Genomic DNA, 15980 nt, shown 5'->3' with positions numbered 1-15980 from the left:
TAAAAATTTGTTAATTATACTTAAAATTCTTAATAACCTTAAATTTTCACTTTTCTCTAAGAATCTTACTTTAGAAACTTTCTAAAGAATATTACATTAACAGTGTAATATTGTGGAATAGGTTGTTTTAGACATTCTTATAATCCAAACTATGTGCATTATTATAGAATTATAAGTCAAAACTTTTATATTAAATGCTATTTTAAGTTTACAGAAAAATTTATACACATTTATTTATTCTTTATTTGAGATTTGTAAATAAGTATATATGGTGATATGATAAATATAAGCTAAACAAAATTATGATATTTATCATTAAATTCATTTATTCAATTTATTCCAATTAGAAATTTTTTTAATATAATACTAGGAGCACTTTTGTTAAGAACTACAAGGGTGATTCAAAAAAGGATTTTACAATTTTGAAAGCTCATAAAATTTAAATTAAAGGACATAGAATTGATTGAGATGTAAAACTTTGATGTTTTTTGCTATGAATTACCTTGAACAATTATTTTGATTTGATGTGAGTGCCATTGGTGATGCAACAGACATCTCACCTAAATTTACTACCTTACCATATTCAAAGTAAAATATCTATTGTGACTGATAACTGTGATAGTGATTTGGATTTTGGGGTTAGTGGGATTTGCAAAGAAGGGTGGAATAACAGTAGATCTTTATTGAAACCTCAGAAGAAAAATTTGAGTGTATCAAATCTGGGGAACAAGGTGGTCATAGTATTTTTCCTGCTTGATCAATCCACTAACCAGGACTGAGATTTTTCTCAATAAATATCTGTTTGATAGAATATATATATATGAATTTTTGTATTTAGTTATATATTAGTATGACAAAAAGTGAAAAATAAAATTACATGAACAATATTTTCTTTTTAACTCATATTTAAGAATTTAAAAATATTACAGGTTTTTTAGCAAAATTCTAAATGATTGTTTTAAGATAGTGCAGCATAGAGTAAAGAAAACTAGATCAGCTTTAATAATAAACATGTGACTATGTACCAAGGTTTAATGTGTTAATGACTGGTGGATTTTTTTTCTTCTTTCTTTCTTTTATACTTAGTTGTAGGGTTCACAACAATTCCAATTCAAATGAATATTTGGAATGATTTTGGGAGGGACAAAGATGAATCAGTCAATTCTCTTGGGACCAGTGCCCTTTAGAATCTGGTGCAATCCGTCAGCTCTTTCCATGCTGCCAATCCTGTGCAGCATGATAGAGGTCTTGGAGGCCTTTTCCACACTAGTCTCTCTGATGCAATAAATCCACATTTTGTGAGGTCTGCCATCCATGATAAAGATGGCCTGAAGTGTATTGTTATTTACCTTATTCTCATATGCCAATGACTACAAATGAGTGATTATATAGTGATTCTCCCCAGCTAGTTTTAACTGGTCAATTGATCAACTAAATATTTCCTATAACCAATTTAAAAATAATTAATTTTTTATGATAACTGAATTACAGATTTATATGCTATTATTATTGTTTTACTGCTGTTAACTGACATTAAGGAAATTTTTAGGAGCATGGCAGTTTTTCTTGGGAGAACAGAGTTTATGTACTTCCTTCCTCTTTAACTCTTTAAACATGAGATTGGCCAAAAGGAAATTTGTATAGTGAAACCAGTCAACTTTTTCTTTGTCTTGAATGGATTGAGCCAATTTTGGCTAATCTCAATCTTTAAAGAGTTAATACCAGTTGTGGAATACAGTTATTTATATGTTATATTTTAATTAGAAGACAAAATTATGATGAAATTATAAAAATTTGATAACTATATCTTTATTATGAGAAGTATTTTTGTTAAAATACTAAGAACTATTTCTTAAAATTTTGAAGTAGTATGTAATATATTATTTATTGTTAAACAAATAAATATTCAGAACAAGTTCAGAATTTAATTATATAATATAATAAAACATTTTTCAAGACTAAATTCATCTCATCACTTCATAAAACAATATTTTGTGATCTAGTGAAAAAATGAATTTAGTTCAAAAAACATTTTATTGTACTAAATATTTAGACTCCTTGAATATTTTATTTAATTTTGCTTAAGGCTTTTGTGAGAAGAAAGATTATTATTCATTGTAATTTTTTCAGGTCATTGGAGCAAAAATTGTCACAAATACTCGTGCTCTGGGAACACGATGTTATGGATTTGTTACAATGTNAGTTTTTGATGCAATGTGACAGTTTGACTATAATAGTTATCACTTCATAAAACAATATTTTGTGATCTAGTGAAAAAATGAATTTAGTTCAAAAAACATTTTATTGTACTAAATATTTAGACTCCTTGAATATTTTATTTAATTTTGCTTAAGGCTTTTGTGAGAAGAAAGATTATTATTCATTGTAATTTTTTCAGGTCATTGGAGCAAAAATTGTCACAAATACTCGTGCTCTGGGAACACGATGTTATGGATTTGTTACAATGTCAAATAGTGAAGAAGCGGCAAAATGTATACAGCATTTACATCGTACAGAATTGCATGGAAAAATGATATCTGTAGAAAGAGTATGTATGACCTTTTATTTTACAATATAATGTTTTCAAATAATTTAATGATTACTTTTAAAATGTTTTAACTATATGATATTTATTTATTTTTATTTAAGACTAAACATGAACCAAGTAGTGCAGTTAGAAAAGCAGAAGCAAAAATTGCAGGACCCAAAAAAGCTCCCCAGAAACCAGTTCCTCCTAAGACTGAGTTAAAAAAGGCCAAAAAAACACCCGAGAAAAGTATGTATAAAAATATTTCTTTTAAAAATAATTTATCTTAATAATTATAATTTCTATGTACTAATAGACTAAGATATAAATTGTAAAAAAATTATATCTTGGTCTAATAATACTTAAAAATTGTTTATGTAAATATGCATTTTAATAATATTTTTAAAATTACCTTATATACATTTAAGATGAAATGGATCTTAGCAAGAATGAAAATAATTTAAAAAAATAAAAATAATTCTTATATATAAAACTGATGGCAATCAGTCCAAGACAAAATCATTGTGATTTTATGCCAGGTAGTGATGAATATTGTGCCCAAACATTAATGCCCAAGGGCACTATGATTAATGCAGTATCATGTTGTAAAAATTTGAATAAACTGAGAAAGACAATGGTTGTGTTCAGCAGAGTTACAGTTGTAACTGAGCAAAGGTGATTCAATTAGTAGCTGTTACGTAATTACATCTGCTGAATGATGAGTGGCATATGCGTTGGAACAAGAAGCAGTCATTATTGGTCAGTTTCAGCTAGTGGTAGGTAGTGTAATAAAAAAAGCTACTGAATGTGACATCAAGATATCAAACACGTTCCTAAACAGTGCTACTGTGGAGGTAGTTCAGCAGAGAAATACTCAACAGCTCTGGAACTGTTGACTCTTCTGAATGCAGCCAATTAAAGATTGCTAACCTGAAAAACTAGCAAAATGTTGTATTTTTGCATAATGGTAGTATGTGTCAGAAAGGCCCTAATGGAAAATTCAAGTGAGTGGTATAGAAACATCTCCCCTACAGTTCAGATCTTTTGTACAGTACCTTATGATTTTCATGTGGGTGGCTTCATGGAAAAGGATTTTGCCAATATCACTAGTGAAGTCACAAATGTGGCATGAGAGTGTTTATCATATATTGGGTGGCAGTTTTTCAAATATGGAAGAGAAAAACTCATGCCATACTCAAGTTGAGTATGCAGAAAATTAACTCTTAAACTATACATTCAAGTTAGGTGTACTCACATAAGAAAATAAATGTATTAAACACATGTGGCAAATACTAATATAAAATATTTATTTATATTAGTATTTGCCACATGTGTTTAATACATTTATTTTCTTATGTGAGTACACCTAACTTTTTGACTCTCCCTCATACTTTTGATGTTTCCTCATTTGTTAATGTTCACTGGTATAATTTCAAGAACTTCAATTAAGAAAGTTAATAATGATCATCATAATTATAGTTTGCTTCTGGACTCTGAATTAGAAGTTTGTCTAAGTTCCTCAAAAAAAATTTTAAATTTGAAATAATTGCTAAATTAAGGTCATGTCTTATGAAATAGGAAATTAATTAATTTATTTATATTTAATGAATTTAAATTGTTAACCACTTACAGAAGTAGAAAAAGAAGTGCAGACTAAAGAAAAAAAAGATGATGTGAAAGAAAAAAAGGAGGAAATTAAAAAAGAAATTAAAAAAGATTCTAAAGAAAAGAAAGAAGATTTAAAAGAAAAGAAAGAGAATGAGAATGTATCAAAAGAAACTGAAAAGAAAGGTAAAGTAACTTCATAATTTCTTACTAATAAAATTTCTGCAAAATTTTGCATAGTGATCCTTTAACTAATTTGATATGAAAAACAATAAAAAAGCAAAAGAAAATTATTATTAAATAAAAACAAAAAAAAATTTTAAATTCAAAACTGAATTCATATAGAAAAGAACTTTAATTATTCAATTATGAACAACAAAATACTTCAGCCTAACTAGATACTGTAATTCTTCAATGTTTTTTCAATTTATCACTCTGTAGCAACCAATCTGTTGCTATGAGAAATTTAATATACTGCATTCTTTGATTATATCCGAATTACTTATTCTGGACAATTTTTATTAATTTATATTTATATCTAGACATGATCGTAATAAAATAAATTTGAATTTTGCCAAAGACATTGTAATTTGACCAATCTCTAACCAATGAGAGAGGTCGGTCAAATTACTATCCTGATTGTAAAAGACAATCTATAAATTTCTGATTACAAACAAATCCAATGTCAATCAGTGAAACTTGAGGTAATTTACTGCAAGTTGAAATTTGATGTGTTTATTTTTTTTCATTTTTAGATCAAATTACATTTAAATGAATATCAAAACTGCATTTTTTTTTTAATACACAAATATTTTATATTGCTGTATAGTAGATAAAATGCAGAAATTGAAGATATAATTGTAGTTTTTGATGCAATGTGACAGTTTGACTATAATAGTTCAGTTGTGTAGCATCTTTGAAATGCCATGCAAGCAATACTGTTTGTTGTCATAATGTGAGTGACATGCATTAATTAACTGTCCCATGCTCGCACACATTGCATCATATTGTAGCAAAAATTATATTTTCTCAGTTTAAGTTACTAGTCACATTCTTATAGACAAAATGTGATTTTTAAATTAATCTTATTTGAATATTTATATCAATAAATACAAACCATTAATAAATGATTTATTGATATAAATTGTAGATGGTGTGTTGTGGCACATAATCTCTAAGCAGCAGTTTTTGAGCTGAAAACTTTCTTATGTGTTATACCTCAATAACTAACTTATTACAGTCCATAAAATGAAGAGATTTGGGGGTGAATTATCATATCAAACACTATTTTTATACCGAAATTCATCAATATTGATGGGGAACATCGGTGTAGTAATCTTTGTTAGTTGAGCATTGTGTGTGTATACTGTACATATGTAAATTTCTCTTTTATATCTAATTATATAAATATCTAAAGTAAATGTGTCTGGAAGCAAAGGAACAGACAGAGGTCTGGCTTGCATAACTTGTTGGTTCACTTACTGAAGTTGTCTTTTGCACTGTTGTTTTGTTAAGACAAACAAAGATTTTTCCAAAAATTTGAAATTTTTGCCTGAACTTTACTATTATTTAAATTGTTTTGCATATTTTGATAATAGCAGATAGAAAAAATAAAATTATACAAATTTATAAGGCAAATCAGTTACGCTTTACTTCAAGAAGATTGCTTTAAAGATAAAAGGACAATTTATATTTATGCCATTGTATTTTATTTTCTATAAATAATCACTTTTAAAGGATATGAAAGAATAAATTTCAAAAATTTATTGTGTTGTTTTTAGAATATTTATTCAAATTATAATAGGTTTTATACTTTTGTTATTTAAAATGAAATTTCTGTGAAGTTAAAAACAAATTTTTAACTTATGGGGAGACCTTATAAGGTGTCTGTCATGGATCCACATAATATTGTGTATGGATAAATCTCAATATAAAGCTTTATTAAGCAAAGGGAGAAAGTGCACTTCTCAAGCATTTTCGTTTTTGAGAAAATTGACATTAAGATATTTTTAATAACTTATAAACAAGTTATGTTAGCTTTGTTTATTGAAAACTTTGTGGCTTGGTGTTATCATTTTTTTCTTTCACATTTGTGAGGTTGTTAGATCAAATTTTGGTGACAGAATTTTTATTCCCTCCAAATAGGCATGAAATTTTTATGAAAAAGAAATTTTATGAATGTTAATGAAGTATGCTTTGGTGTTGAGGTTATAAAAAGAACCTTATAAATGTAAAAAACAGCATTTATTTGATGTGTCAGATGTCATATATTTTTATAGTTTTTGATGTTTTTATGACAAATATCATCCTGTTTCATGTTACATCTATTTCCAATATTATTAAAACATTCTTTTGTTTATTTGTGTTTTTTATGTTTTTAAGTTTTAGAAATAAAGATCTTTAAATATATTTGTAGTAGACAACAGTTCCAGGGAAAAAAGAATTTTTAAGGCAAGAGGTTTAAAAAAGAAAAATACACATTTTTATTAATAGATAAATAGACTAAATGTATAAACTCTTGTGATTTTTAATTATTTAATTTATGTAAAGATTCTACACTTATTTGGAGGGAGAAATTTTACCATTGTGATTCAATCCACACTTTGCAAACATGAAAGAAATGATAGCACCAAGCCATGAAACATTGGGTAAATGGAGCTTGTAAAATTTGCTTATAAATCATTGAGGATTTCTTAATGTAGATTTTCTTGAAAGCACATGAGAAGTGCACTTATTATAATTTTTTTAAATAATCTTTTTATTTAGAAAAAAAGGCTGAATCAGAAAAAGAAACTGAATCTAAAGAGAAAGAGAAAGTTGAAGTTAAGGGAAGAGAGAAATCAAGAGATAGAGTAAGGGGCAGATCACGGAGTCGTGGACGTAGATCAAGTAGATCGAGAGTTAGTTCAAGAAGCCAATCTATTGGTCTTCGTCATAGAAGACATGGGAGTTTTGGAGAAAGAAGATCTATAGGACGCAGTTATTCAAAACCAAGCTTTCTTACATTTCAAAAAATAAAGGTAAATATTTTCTTTAATAGCTACATCAATATAAACTGTTTGGCAGTTTTCAAAATGATTCATATTATTATACTAAAATTATTTTTGATTCAATTAGTCCTGCCTCTGCTAATAAGGTATGCTAGGGTAAATAATATAATTATTGCCATCAGTTGCCTACATCATTTACATATCTTGGTGGGCGTTTACTTTTTATGTTTCCAGCTGACAGCTACTCTAGTTCTGATAATTCCATAATAATTATTTTATCAGGAAATAAAGAGGATTTATGATACCTTTTTTTGGCTTGTCTCAAAGTTAGTTTGGTTTCATATAGCTTATGGTATCCAAAGAGATAGAAGATGGTCAGCTTTGCATTTTTTCTGGCAGGGACTAAACTAAACAAAATCTCCAAAATAAATGTAACTAAATAAAACTAAGAGCAAAATGAATTCTGGTTTTTCTCACAGAACACACAATCAAAACTAATTTGAAATAAAACAAGTTTTCTTAATTTTTGCATTTATTATTTTGTCCATATTTATATTTAAGTTATTTTAATTATTTTTGTTTTAAGTACATGTTGATTTGTTACACATTTACATTGCAAGTCTTTAGATTTTTTTAAAATTATTTTTTTATGCAGTAAAGTAAATAATATTGAATATAATTGTAATTAAGATGTAGTTAAGCATAAATTTGATATTTAAATGAAGATAACTAATACAGTTATACCTTGGGTTATGAATGGAACTATTTACAAACAAAATTTTGAACACCATATTTGCTCTGGTTGCTGTACAATAACTCAGTTTCCAAACAAGCTATTTGGCAAAGCCAGCCACCAATGGTCAACTTCCTATACTTTCTATGTCCAAGAAAGTTGATAGCTGTACCAATTAACAACAGGAGTACCGATTTAGTAGTGGCGCCAAGATTCTAGATTGCCTTTCATCATTAGACATTATAACACAAATCATTGATAATGTTGTTATTCAAATTAGATTTTAATGTGTATGCAGGTAAGATATTACTATTGATTTTTGGTACACATCACACATTAAAACAAATTAATTAATACAAACCGCATTAATTGACATTAATGCGGTTTTTATTAATGTAAATGGCATCCAGTAATTCGTACTTAAAGGTGCTAAACTGAAATTAAATAACAAAAATTTGTTATTAAATATATTTTTTAAAATTATTTCTCTTTAGTAAATAATTGATGTTCAGCATTATATTTAACAGTATTAATTAAATGCAAGAACTTTTAATGAGCATCTTTTAGAAAAACATGGATATCTGTAAACCAGAAAAAAAATTACTTATCGTACAAAAATATTAATAGCTGTTCTGAATTTTCTGGAAAAGTGAACAATAGCAAATTATTGCTTTCATAAATTATACTTAACTCTATTTATTTTTTATTTTTAAATTAAATTATAAACCACAGTACTAGAAACAAAGGAAATCTTACACTATGGTAAATTGAAATTAATGATGTCTCTCATGTTAAACAGAAAATGTAAATTGTTTGATTATTTTCATGTCATGCTTTAGCAGATGGTGCACTGCATATCTTTAGTCACATGATTTTCTCGAAGTTGTCCATCAGTCTGTCTCTAATCTGTGGATCCAGCAGCATAGCATCACTTTGCAGCAAACTGTTCTTTGACTTTGATGATTTTTATTACATTTTGCATTATTTCTTATGTTCTTTTTTTATTATTATTATTAATTTCATAAGCCACTTTGGGACTTAAGAAAGCTATTGTAAGCATAAAGCCAAACAGGAAAAGAGTGAAAATAACAAGAAGTGAAGAAAAGACATCATGCAGAAGCATGAAAATGTCATTTGTGTTTCAGATCTGGCTTTGCAGTTTGACTTAGGAAAGTCATCAATCTGTACCATTCTCAAGAACTATAAAGGATACTACTGTTGCCAAAGGAATGGCTATGATCACCAAGCAAAGATCACAGACTTAAAAGAAATGGAAAAGTTGCTCTTGATTTGGATAAAAAGCAGTTGGCTGGTGACAATATTTCGGAGACTATCATTTGTGAGAAAACAAGAAAGACTTTTGCACTAAAATTTGTTCAAGAAAATCCCAGGTTCACATTCTGAGACTGATGTGTTTAATGGTAGTCAAGGATGGTTTAAAAAGTTTAAGAAGCAAAGTGGTGTACATAGCGTGGTTTGGCATGGAGAGGCTTCAAGTGTGAACAAAAAGATGCCAAAAAGTTTGTGAAAGAATTTTGTGCATACGTGACTGCTTAGGGTTTTATCCCCCAGGAAGTGTTTAAATGTGATGAAACTGGATTGTTTCAGTATAAAATACCAAACTGAACATACAATCCAAGAGGAAAAAGTTTTGTCTGGACACAAGCCAATGAAGGACAAGCTAATTCTTTTGCTTTGTGGCAATTTTAAGGTGAAACCTTTGCTTGTGTATCATTTGGAGAACCCCATGTATTTAAGAGAAATGATGTTATGAAAAGCAAGTTGTTATGTCATTTGGAGAGCTAATGGTAAAGCTTGGGTGACCAGACAGTTTTTCCAGAAATGGGTTTATGAAGTTTTTGCTCCTAGTGTAAGAAAATATCTTAATGAAAATTACTTGCCACCGAAGTGCCTGCTTTTGATGGACAATGCTCCTGCCAACCCCTGGTCATGGAGGCAGAGTTACTGGAAGAGTTCACCTTCATCACCATGAAGTTTCTGCCTCCTGATATAACTCCACTGATTCAGCCAATGAATCAACACATCATATCTAACTTTAAAAATTATTATGCCCAAGCACATTTTCAAAGGTGCTTCGAGGTTACCTCTGACATGGAGTAAACTCTTCACGACTTTTGGAAGAACCACTTCAATATCTTCCATTGCTTAGGTCAAGACCTGGCAACAAGTGACTAGCAGGACCTTGAACTCAGCCTGAAGGAACCTCTGGCCTGATTATGTTGCAGAGAGAGATTTGCAGAATTCAAGACAGAACCTGCTAGAGTTGTCAATGACCTTGTATCTCTGAGCAAAAGTATGGGCCTGGAAGCTGACAATGATCATGTTGAAAAGCTGGTGAAGGAACATGGTACCAAGTTGTCTACCTATGAACTTGAACTCCTTCAAAGAATAACAGAAGGATATATGTGAGGAGCTGTCCATGGAGAAAGAGGAGAAAAGGGAGGATATGCCTAGTGCTCTTATTAATGATGTGTGAAAATGGAGTGAAGTGCAAAGTTTTGATGAAAGGTATCACCGTGATAAGGTAGTAGCAAGCCATGTCATTAATCTTTTCAATGACAATTCTATGTCTCATGTCTGTAACATTGTGAAATGTAGACAAAGGCAAATTTCATTAGATAAATTTTTAGTGAAAAAGAGACCTAATGAGTCCCAGGCAGAATCTGCTAGTGAGAAGCAGAAAATCCAAAAGGTGTAAAAAGAAAAAAACTCCTGAAGTACAGTTTCCTGATGTTATGGAGGGGAACTCCCATTCCAAAAAATAGCATCCCTTCCCTTCCACTTCCTCTCCATCCTCCACTCGTGCCATCAAGATTTCTCAGCATGGATAAGGATGAATGAAATTGTCTTTCTTATTTATAAACTTTATTTGTTATTTAGTTTGGTATGTTATAATATAATATTATATTGTATTTGTAGGCATTTTTACAGATGAAATATTGTTAAAAAGGTAAAAAAAAAATGTTTTTGTTTTGGGGTCGGAAACAGATTAATCCAATTTATATTGTTACTTATGGGAAAATTGTTTTGGTTTGAGAACAAATCGGTTTCCAAACAACTTTTAGGAATGAATTAAGTTCATAAACCAAGGTTTTACTGTATTATCTTTGCTAATTTTTTTTATTCATTACGATAGACTTATATTATGTTTCTATAAAATCTCATTTTTCATTTTATAGTTAATCTGTAAAATATACAATAGAAAGAACCTTGGACTAATTGAGGGAAACCCTAGTCCAAATTAGTGAAAGTCTGAATTGGTGAGGTTTTTAATCAAATGCATATTGTGATAATGGGCACAAATGCTCAGGAATCTAAACTAAAAACATTTAATAAAAACAAAAAGGGGGGTGTACAATAAGATGATTAAATAAGTATGGAAACCAAAAAACCCAAAATGCATTTCGGACCATTTTCCAATAGAAACAGATATTTTAATTAATTTAATTATACCTAGGGCTAAAATCAATTTCTGTAATAATTTTGTTACATCTATAGAATAATTTGCCTAGATCCCATTCGATATTTGTGCATAAGCCCTCATCTATTAAAGAATGAAATAGATAAAATTAACACTGACATCTGATTGTGTTATATGTTATCACCACTTGGTCACCAGATGTGGAAGGTAACACACCTCCTTTGTAACTGCTCCCTGCATCTTGTAGTAATGTCTTAGCCTGCAACTCTATTGTCTTACTGTTTTTGCACCCTATATGTCACACTACCATGCAACATTATGAAGAATTATTACTCCTGTTTACATTGATAATGCTTACTGCTCATACAGTCATGGTAACATTTTCATCTTTATATATTGTGTAGCTTTTGGCATAGTTTTAAGTTTAATTTTTTAACCTTGTATAATTTTTTTAAGTATACTAAAACCTTTAGTTATTACAAACTGGTGAAGGACTATTTTCTATTGGAAAACAGTCCAAAATGCATTTTGGGTTTTTCAGTTTTCATACTTATGTAATCATCTTATTGTACACCCCTTTTTGTTTTATTAAATTTTTTACTTTGATTCCTGAGCATTTGTGCCCATTATCATTGGTGTGATAAGCCCTTACTATTATCTGCCTCATGGTTATAGATATTTTAATTAATTTATGTTATGCATATATTTCTTTCTGCCTTATGGGAACCAAGAAATTTTTTTCTGCTCATAATGAGTTCAGCCAGAACCATTGGGGCAACTGAGAGTGGTGAGGAACAGGAACTATTGTATCGAGGACAGGACAGACCATCCCAAAAAATGTGTTTTTTTTTCTTCTTTTTTTTTTATCTGCCTGGTTATCTTATCTTTGATCCTGGATAAGCTGATGCTCTAACTACCTCAGTCATCAGGCCAGTGAGATATATATTATAACTGGTACTGGTAAATAAACATAAAAGAAAATAATTTAAGCATTTTCATCGTCAATTTTATTTAAAATTCATAATGTGTTTCAAAGTTTTGTTGAATATATCTTACAGTTTTAAATATTTATATCAAAAAGAGAGTTAAATTGTTTAAAAGGAACATAATAAATAAATATATAAATAACTATAAATATTAGATTTAGTTGCCAGATAATCTTTCAAAAAGTTATTAACAGATATTCAGCTTTTTTACAATGTTTATTAATTTAATGCATTAAGCCTGTCAAGCAATTTGTTAAAAGTATTATGGCAATACTGTCATTTTTACATTTCCATAGCATTAAGAATAAATAAGAAATACCAAAAACTTATCAACCTTAAATTTTAGACAATACTAAACAAATTCTACACTATGATGTATATTGTAGGAAAATTTTTATTTAAAATTTATAAAAATAAAAAGTGAAATACCATCAATTATAAAATAGTATAAACACTAATCTACTGAATAAACAATTGAAAACAACAAAAGCTATTACATTATAATTTATAATTGGTAATAAGTTTAAGTATTCTTCTATCACTTATATTGATTAGATTGGTGGCAGTTTAAAAAATTTAAACAAAAGTAACCAGAAACAAAGTAAATTGAAAGTATTTATCAAAATTTATTTTAAAAATTTTCTGTATATTTGATTTTTGTATAATTGAAATGAAAAAATACCACAATAAGAATTATAAATGAAAATATTAAAATTGATGATAAAGCATAATGATAAACTAAATTATTTTGATTCATAACTTACATTCTAACATTTTTTGTTGTTACTGTTTTATATTTTAATACATTGAAAAGAATTTAATTTTTCAATGTTTTAATTGGCATACTTATATGGTGATATTGTAACAATTAAAATTATTTATGACTAAATGTGTGATTATAATAATAGAATATTGTTAATCATTTGTTCATTTATCTTAGGAAGAAAGACTACTTCAACGTCGTCGTCAAAGAGAGAGAGAGTTCAGAGAAATGGAAAAAAGATCTGCAGAACGTTTAAGAAATAGAAGTTTAGAACGAAAGCATAGAGAAGAAACATTACGTTTAGAAAGAGAGAGAGAGAAATTAAGGTTTATATATATTAATGCATTAACTAGAAACTAGTGAAATTTGGATTTAAAATATCTTGTTAATATAGTTTCGTGTTTGGTTTTTAGGAATTGCAAAAAAAAAATTTAAGATTTTGATTATTATTTTATTAATTCTCATTATGCATTTAAAGAGCATGAGTATCTGAAATTTGAAAAGATATAATCATTACATAAGTAAGAAATTTGAGTAATTTTTTTTTCTAACATAAATACATGTTAAAATATTTAAGTATTCATTCTTTCATAGATTTTGCACAAATGTGTATAATTTGTAAAATACATTCAGTTTTAAATTGGTCTATAATATACAGTACAAATAAAGAATTTATAAAAGTAAAAAAAATACAATTAATCCAGAAATTTTTGTTTTCATTGTCAATATTTGTATTTTATAAAAATTCATTTAAAAGGTTATCATACTGTTATTTCAAAAGAAAAATACACTTGATCAAATATTTGTTAACTGTTTATTTGGAGTTTATATCATTAATATTCCAGTTTCCAAGTACTTACAGATTTTCATGACTCATTTTCAGGAACATCATTCTAATAGTAAATATTAAACACTACCTAATAGTCAAGAATTACCCTTCCAGTTTAACACAAAACAAATCTTCACACACATTCTTCTGTATTCAGTTCAAATCACCCTTTCTTAAAACTTCTCATTTTTCATACAATAGTTGCAATTGCTATAAAAAAAAAAACAGGGTGACCCCTGATACTGAAAAAAACATCTCTGTCTGAATACTCTTGATCTAAATTTTACTTGATTGCAACTGCAATATTACAAAGTGTGTGCACATTGATGCAACTTTGCCTGCTTTACTGAGCACCTATCCAAGTATATACTTATCTTAATATTGCATACTTGTTCAGTCATGAAAATGAGTTTCCTGAACTAACATTACTGTGACACTTAAAGTTAAGCATCAAAACTCATCCTTAGTTCCTCATATAAATTATATCTTTCTCAAGCATTTTTCTTTAACCTTCCTCACTGTAATTTTGGTCATTGGCCTAGTTTGGAGACATAATGCAAATTTTCCTCTTATGACCATGGAATCTTTTATTAAACTTGAATATCCGTTATGAATAGCTATGTACACCAACTCTGACAAAATCTAAAGTCTTTTCACTGTTGATGTTTGGAAGATTAATTGAACTCTTTTTGCTGAAAAAAAAAGATCCTTAAGTAAAGAAAGACCAGTGGATGAACAAACCTTAAGATATTTCAGAGTATAGAAGCTGAAAATCTAGCTTCATTAACCAAGCAAGATCTAAATTTCAGGGGTTTGCAGGAATTCTTCATATTTCTGAGAAATTCTCCATGCTGATCTGTATCATTATGTTGTAAATTGATTATTCCCATTGGGATCTGTAAAGTAGATCACAAGTGGAAGTAATCATACACAATCAAATATATTAGAATTTAAAAATTTTATTGCTGTATTATTATATTAGGGGCTGAGTCCCTAGTATAACATCAATTTGCGTATTTAAACTTTAAAACATTTTGCAACTGAAATGCTATTTTAGGCGGACAAAATTATAAATGAGATAACTTCTAATAATCTAATATCAACTAAAATTTGTTCTCAGAATATTCTAATTTTTTCTGGATCCTTCACATTCTCAATGTAAGGGCAAGTGTTAATGAACTAGTCTAAAAAATAAAAGTACAAAAATTGGTAATAACTATAACAGAAAGAAATTATTTCTTGAGACTATACATACAATACGAGTCAATTTCTTTCGGTCCCTTTGCATGCTGTTGAGGTAATAACAATTCTATGGCGGAGTTTAGAGTCAACCTTTTATTGTAGGCTACTCGTCTGCCATACGATGCAAAAAAGTTAAAATAGTCCTCTAGCGGTGGCACAAAGATAAAATTAATAAGTACGTTTTAAGTCTCCTTTTCATTGTAAAACATGAGTTAGTTTTATGGTAAACTTATTATAAAATTGAAGTTATAAAATAAAAAAAATTATTTTTGTTAATCTCTTCTAGTCTTTTCTCTCCACATAATATCTACCTTCTAAATGCATTTATTTCATCTACAATGATGTTCATTTTTTTAGTTCTTAATAGTATGTTTGATTTTTCTTTAATTTTGTGTAGTTGATCAATGAATTGTCTTAGGGGTTGCATTTCTGCTGCTTCAATTGTTTTCAAAACATCGCTAGACCCGATACATAATATAGGTAAACACCAACCATTTAGTAATTTGCCTTAAACTAGCCCAATAGAATTTCGGCATTTGGTTCAATTGTTTTCTTTGTTTTTTTCCTTGCAAGTCCATTACTAGTAGTTTGGCTGTTATCTGTATATAATTTAAGCAAACAGACACAATGCACTTGGTATTAGAGAGGTTGAGGCGCACGTTTTAAACGTGTAAACGTGTACGTGTGACATTCGGTGCCACTTTCCCGTAAGCCTAAAAGTTTGACAATGGTGTTTGGATAGTCGGTGGAATCACGCTCGACATTTCAAACACCATCGTCAAACTTTTAGGCTTACGGGAAAGCGGCGCCGAACGTCACACGTACACGTTTACACGTTTAAAACGTGCGCCTCAACCTCTCTA

The 15980-nt window shown here is 28.8% G+C and overlaps 2 protein-coding genes across 2 annotated transcripts in view; both read left to right on the top strand.

The window, feature by feature from the left end:
- LOC111625850 (SAFB-like transcription modulator) overlaps window positions 1-4227 on the top strand; it is a gene marked incomplete at its 3' end in the record, with an annotated part of 80913 nt that extends 76686 nt beyond the window's left edge. Inside the window, exons 11-13 of the mRNA XM_023369091.1 lie at window positions 2399-2548; window positions 2650-2776; window positions 4160-4227. Of these exons, the coding sequence (XP_023224859.1) occupies window positions 2399-2548; window positions 2650-2776; window positions 4160-4227 (345 nt within the window). The remainder of the gene's footprint in view (window positions 1-2398; window positions 2549-2649; window positions 2777-4159) is intronic.
- A 45-nt stretch (window positions 4228-4272) lies between these two features.
- LOC111625833 (SAFB-like transcription modulator) overlaps window positions 4273-15980 on the top strand; it is a 24317-nt gene continuing 12609 nt past the window's right edge. Inside the window, exons 1-3 of the mRNA XM_023369070.1 lie at window positions 4273-4318; window positions 6899-7152; window positions 13224-13372. Of these exons, the coding sequence (XP_023224838.1) occupies window positions 13275-13372 (98 nt within the window). The 5' untranslated portion in view covers window positions 4273-4318; window positions 6899-7152; window positions 13224-13274. The remainder of the gene's footprint in view (window positions 4319-6898; window positions 7153-13223; window positions 13373-15980) is intronic.

Source organism: Centruroides sculpturatus, unplaced genomic scaffold, assembly GCF_000671375.1.
Source record: "Centruroides sculpturatus isolate CEXI.00-Female unplaced genomic scaffold, Cexi_2.0 scaffold267, whole genome shotgun sequence".
Classification (NCBI taxonomy): domain Eukaryota; kingdom Metazoa; phylum Arthropoda; class Arachnida; order Scorpiones; family Buthidae; genus Centruroides; species Centruroides sculpturatus.
The sequence above is the reverse complement of the archived record's forward strand: the minus strand, read 5'-3'. Positions and strand labels throughout refer to the sequence as shown.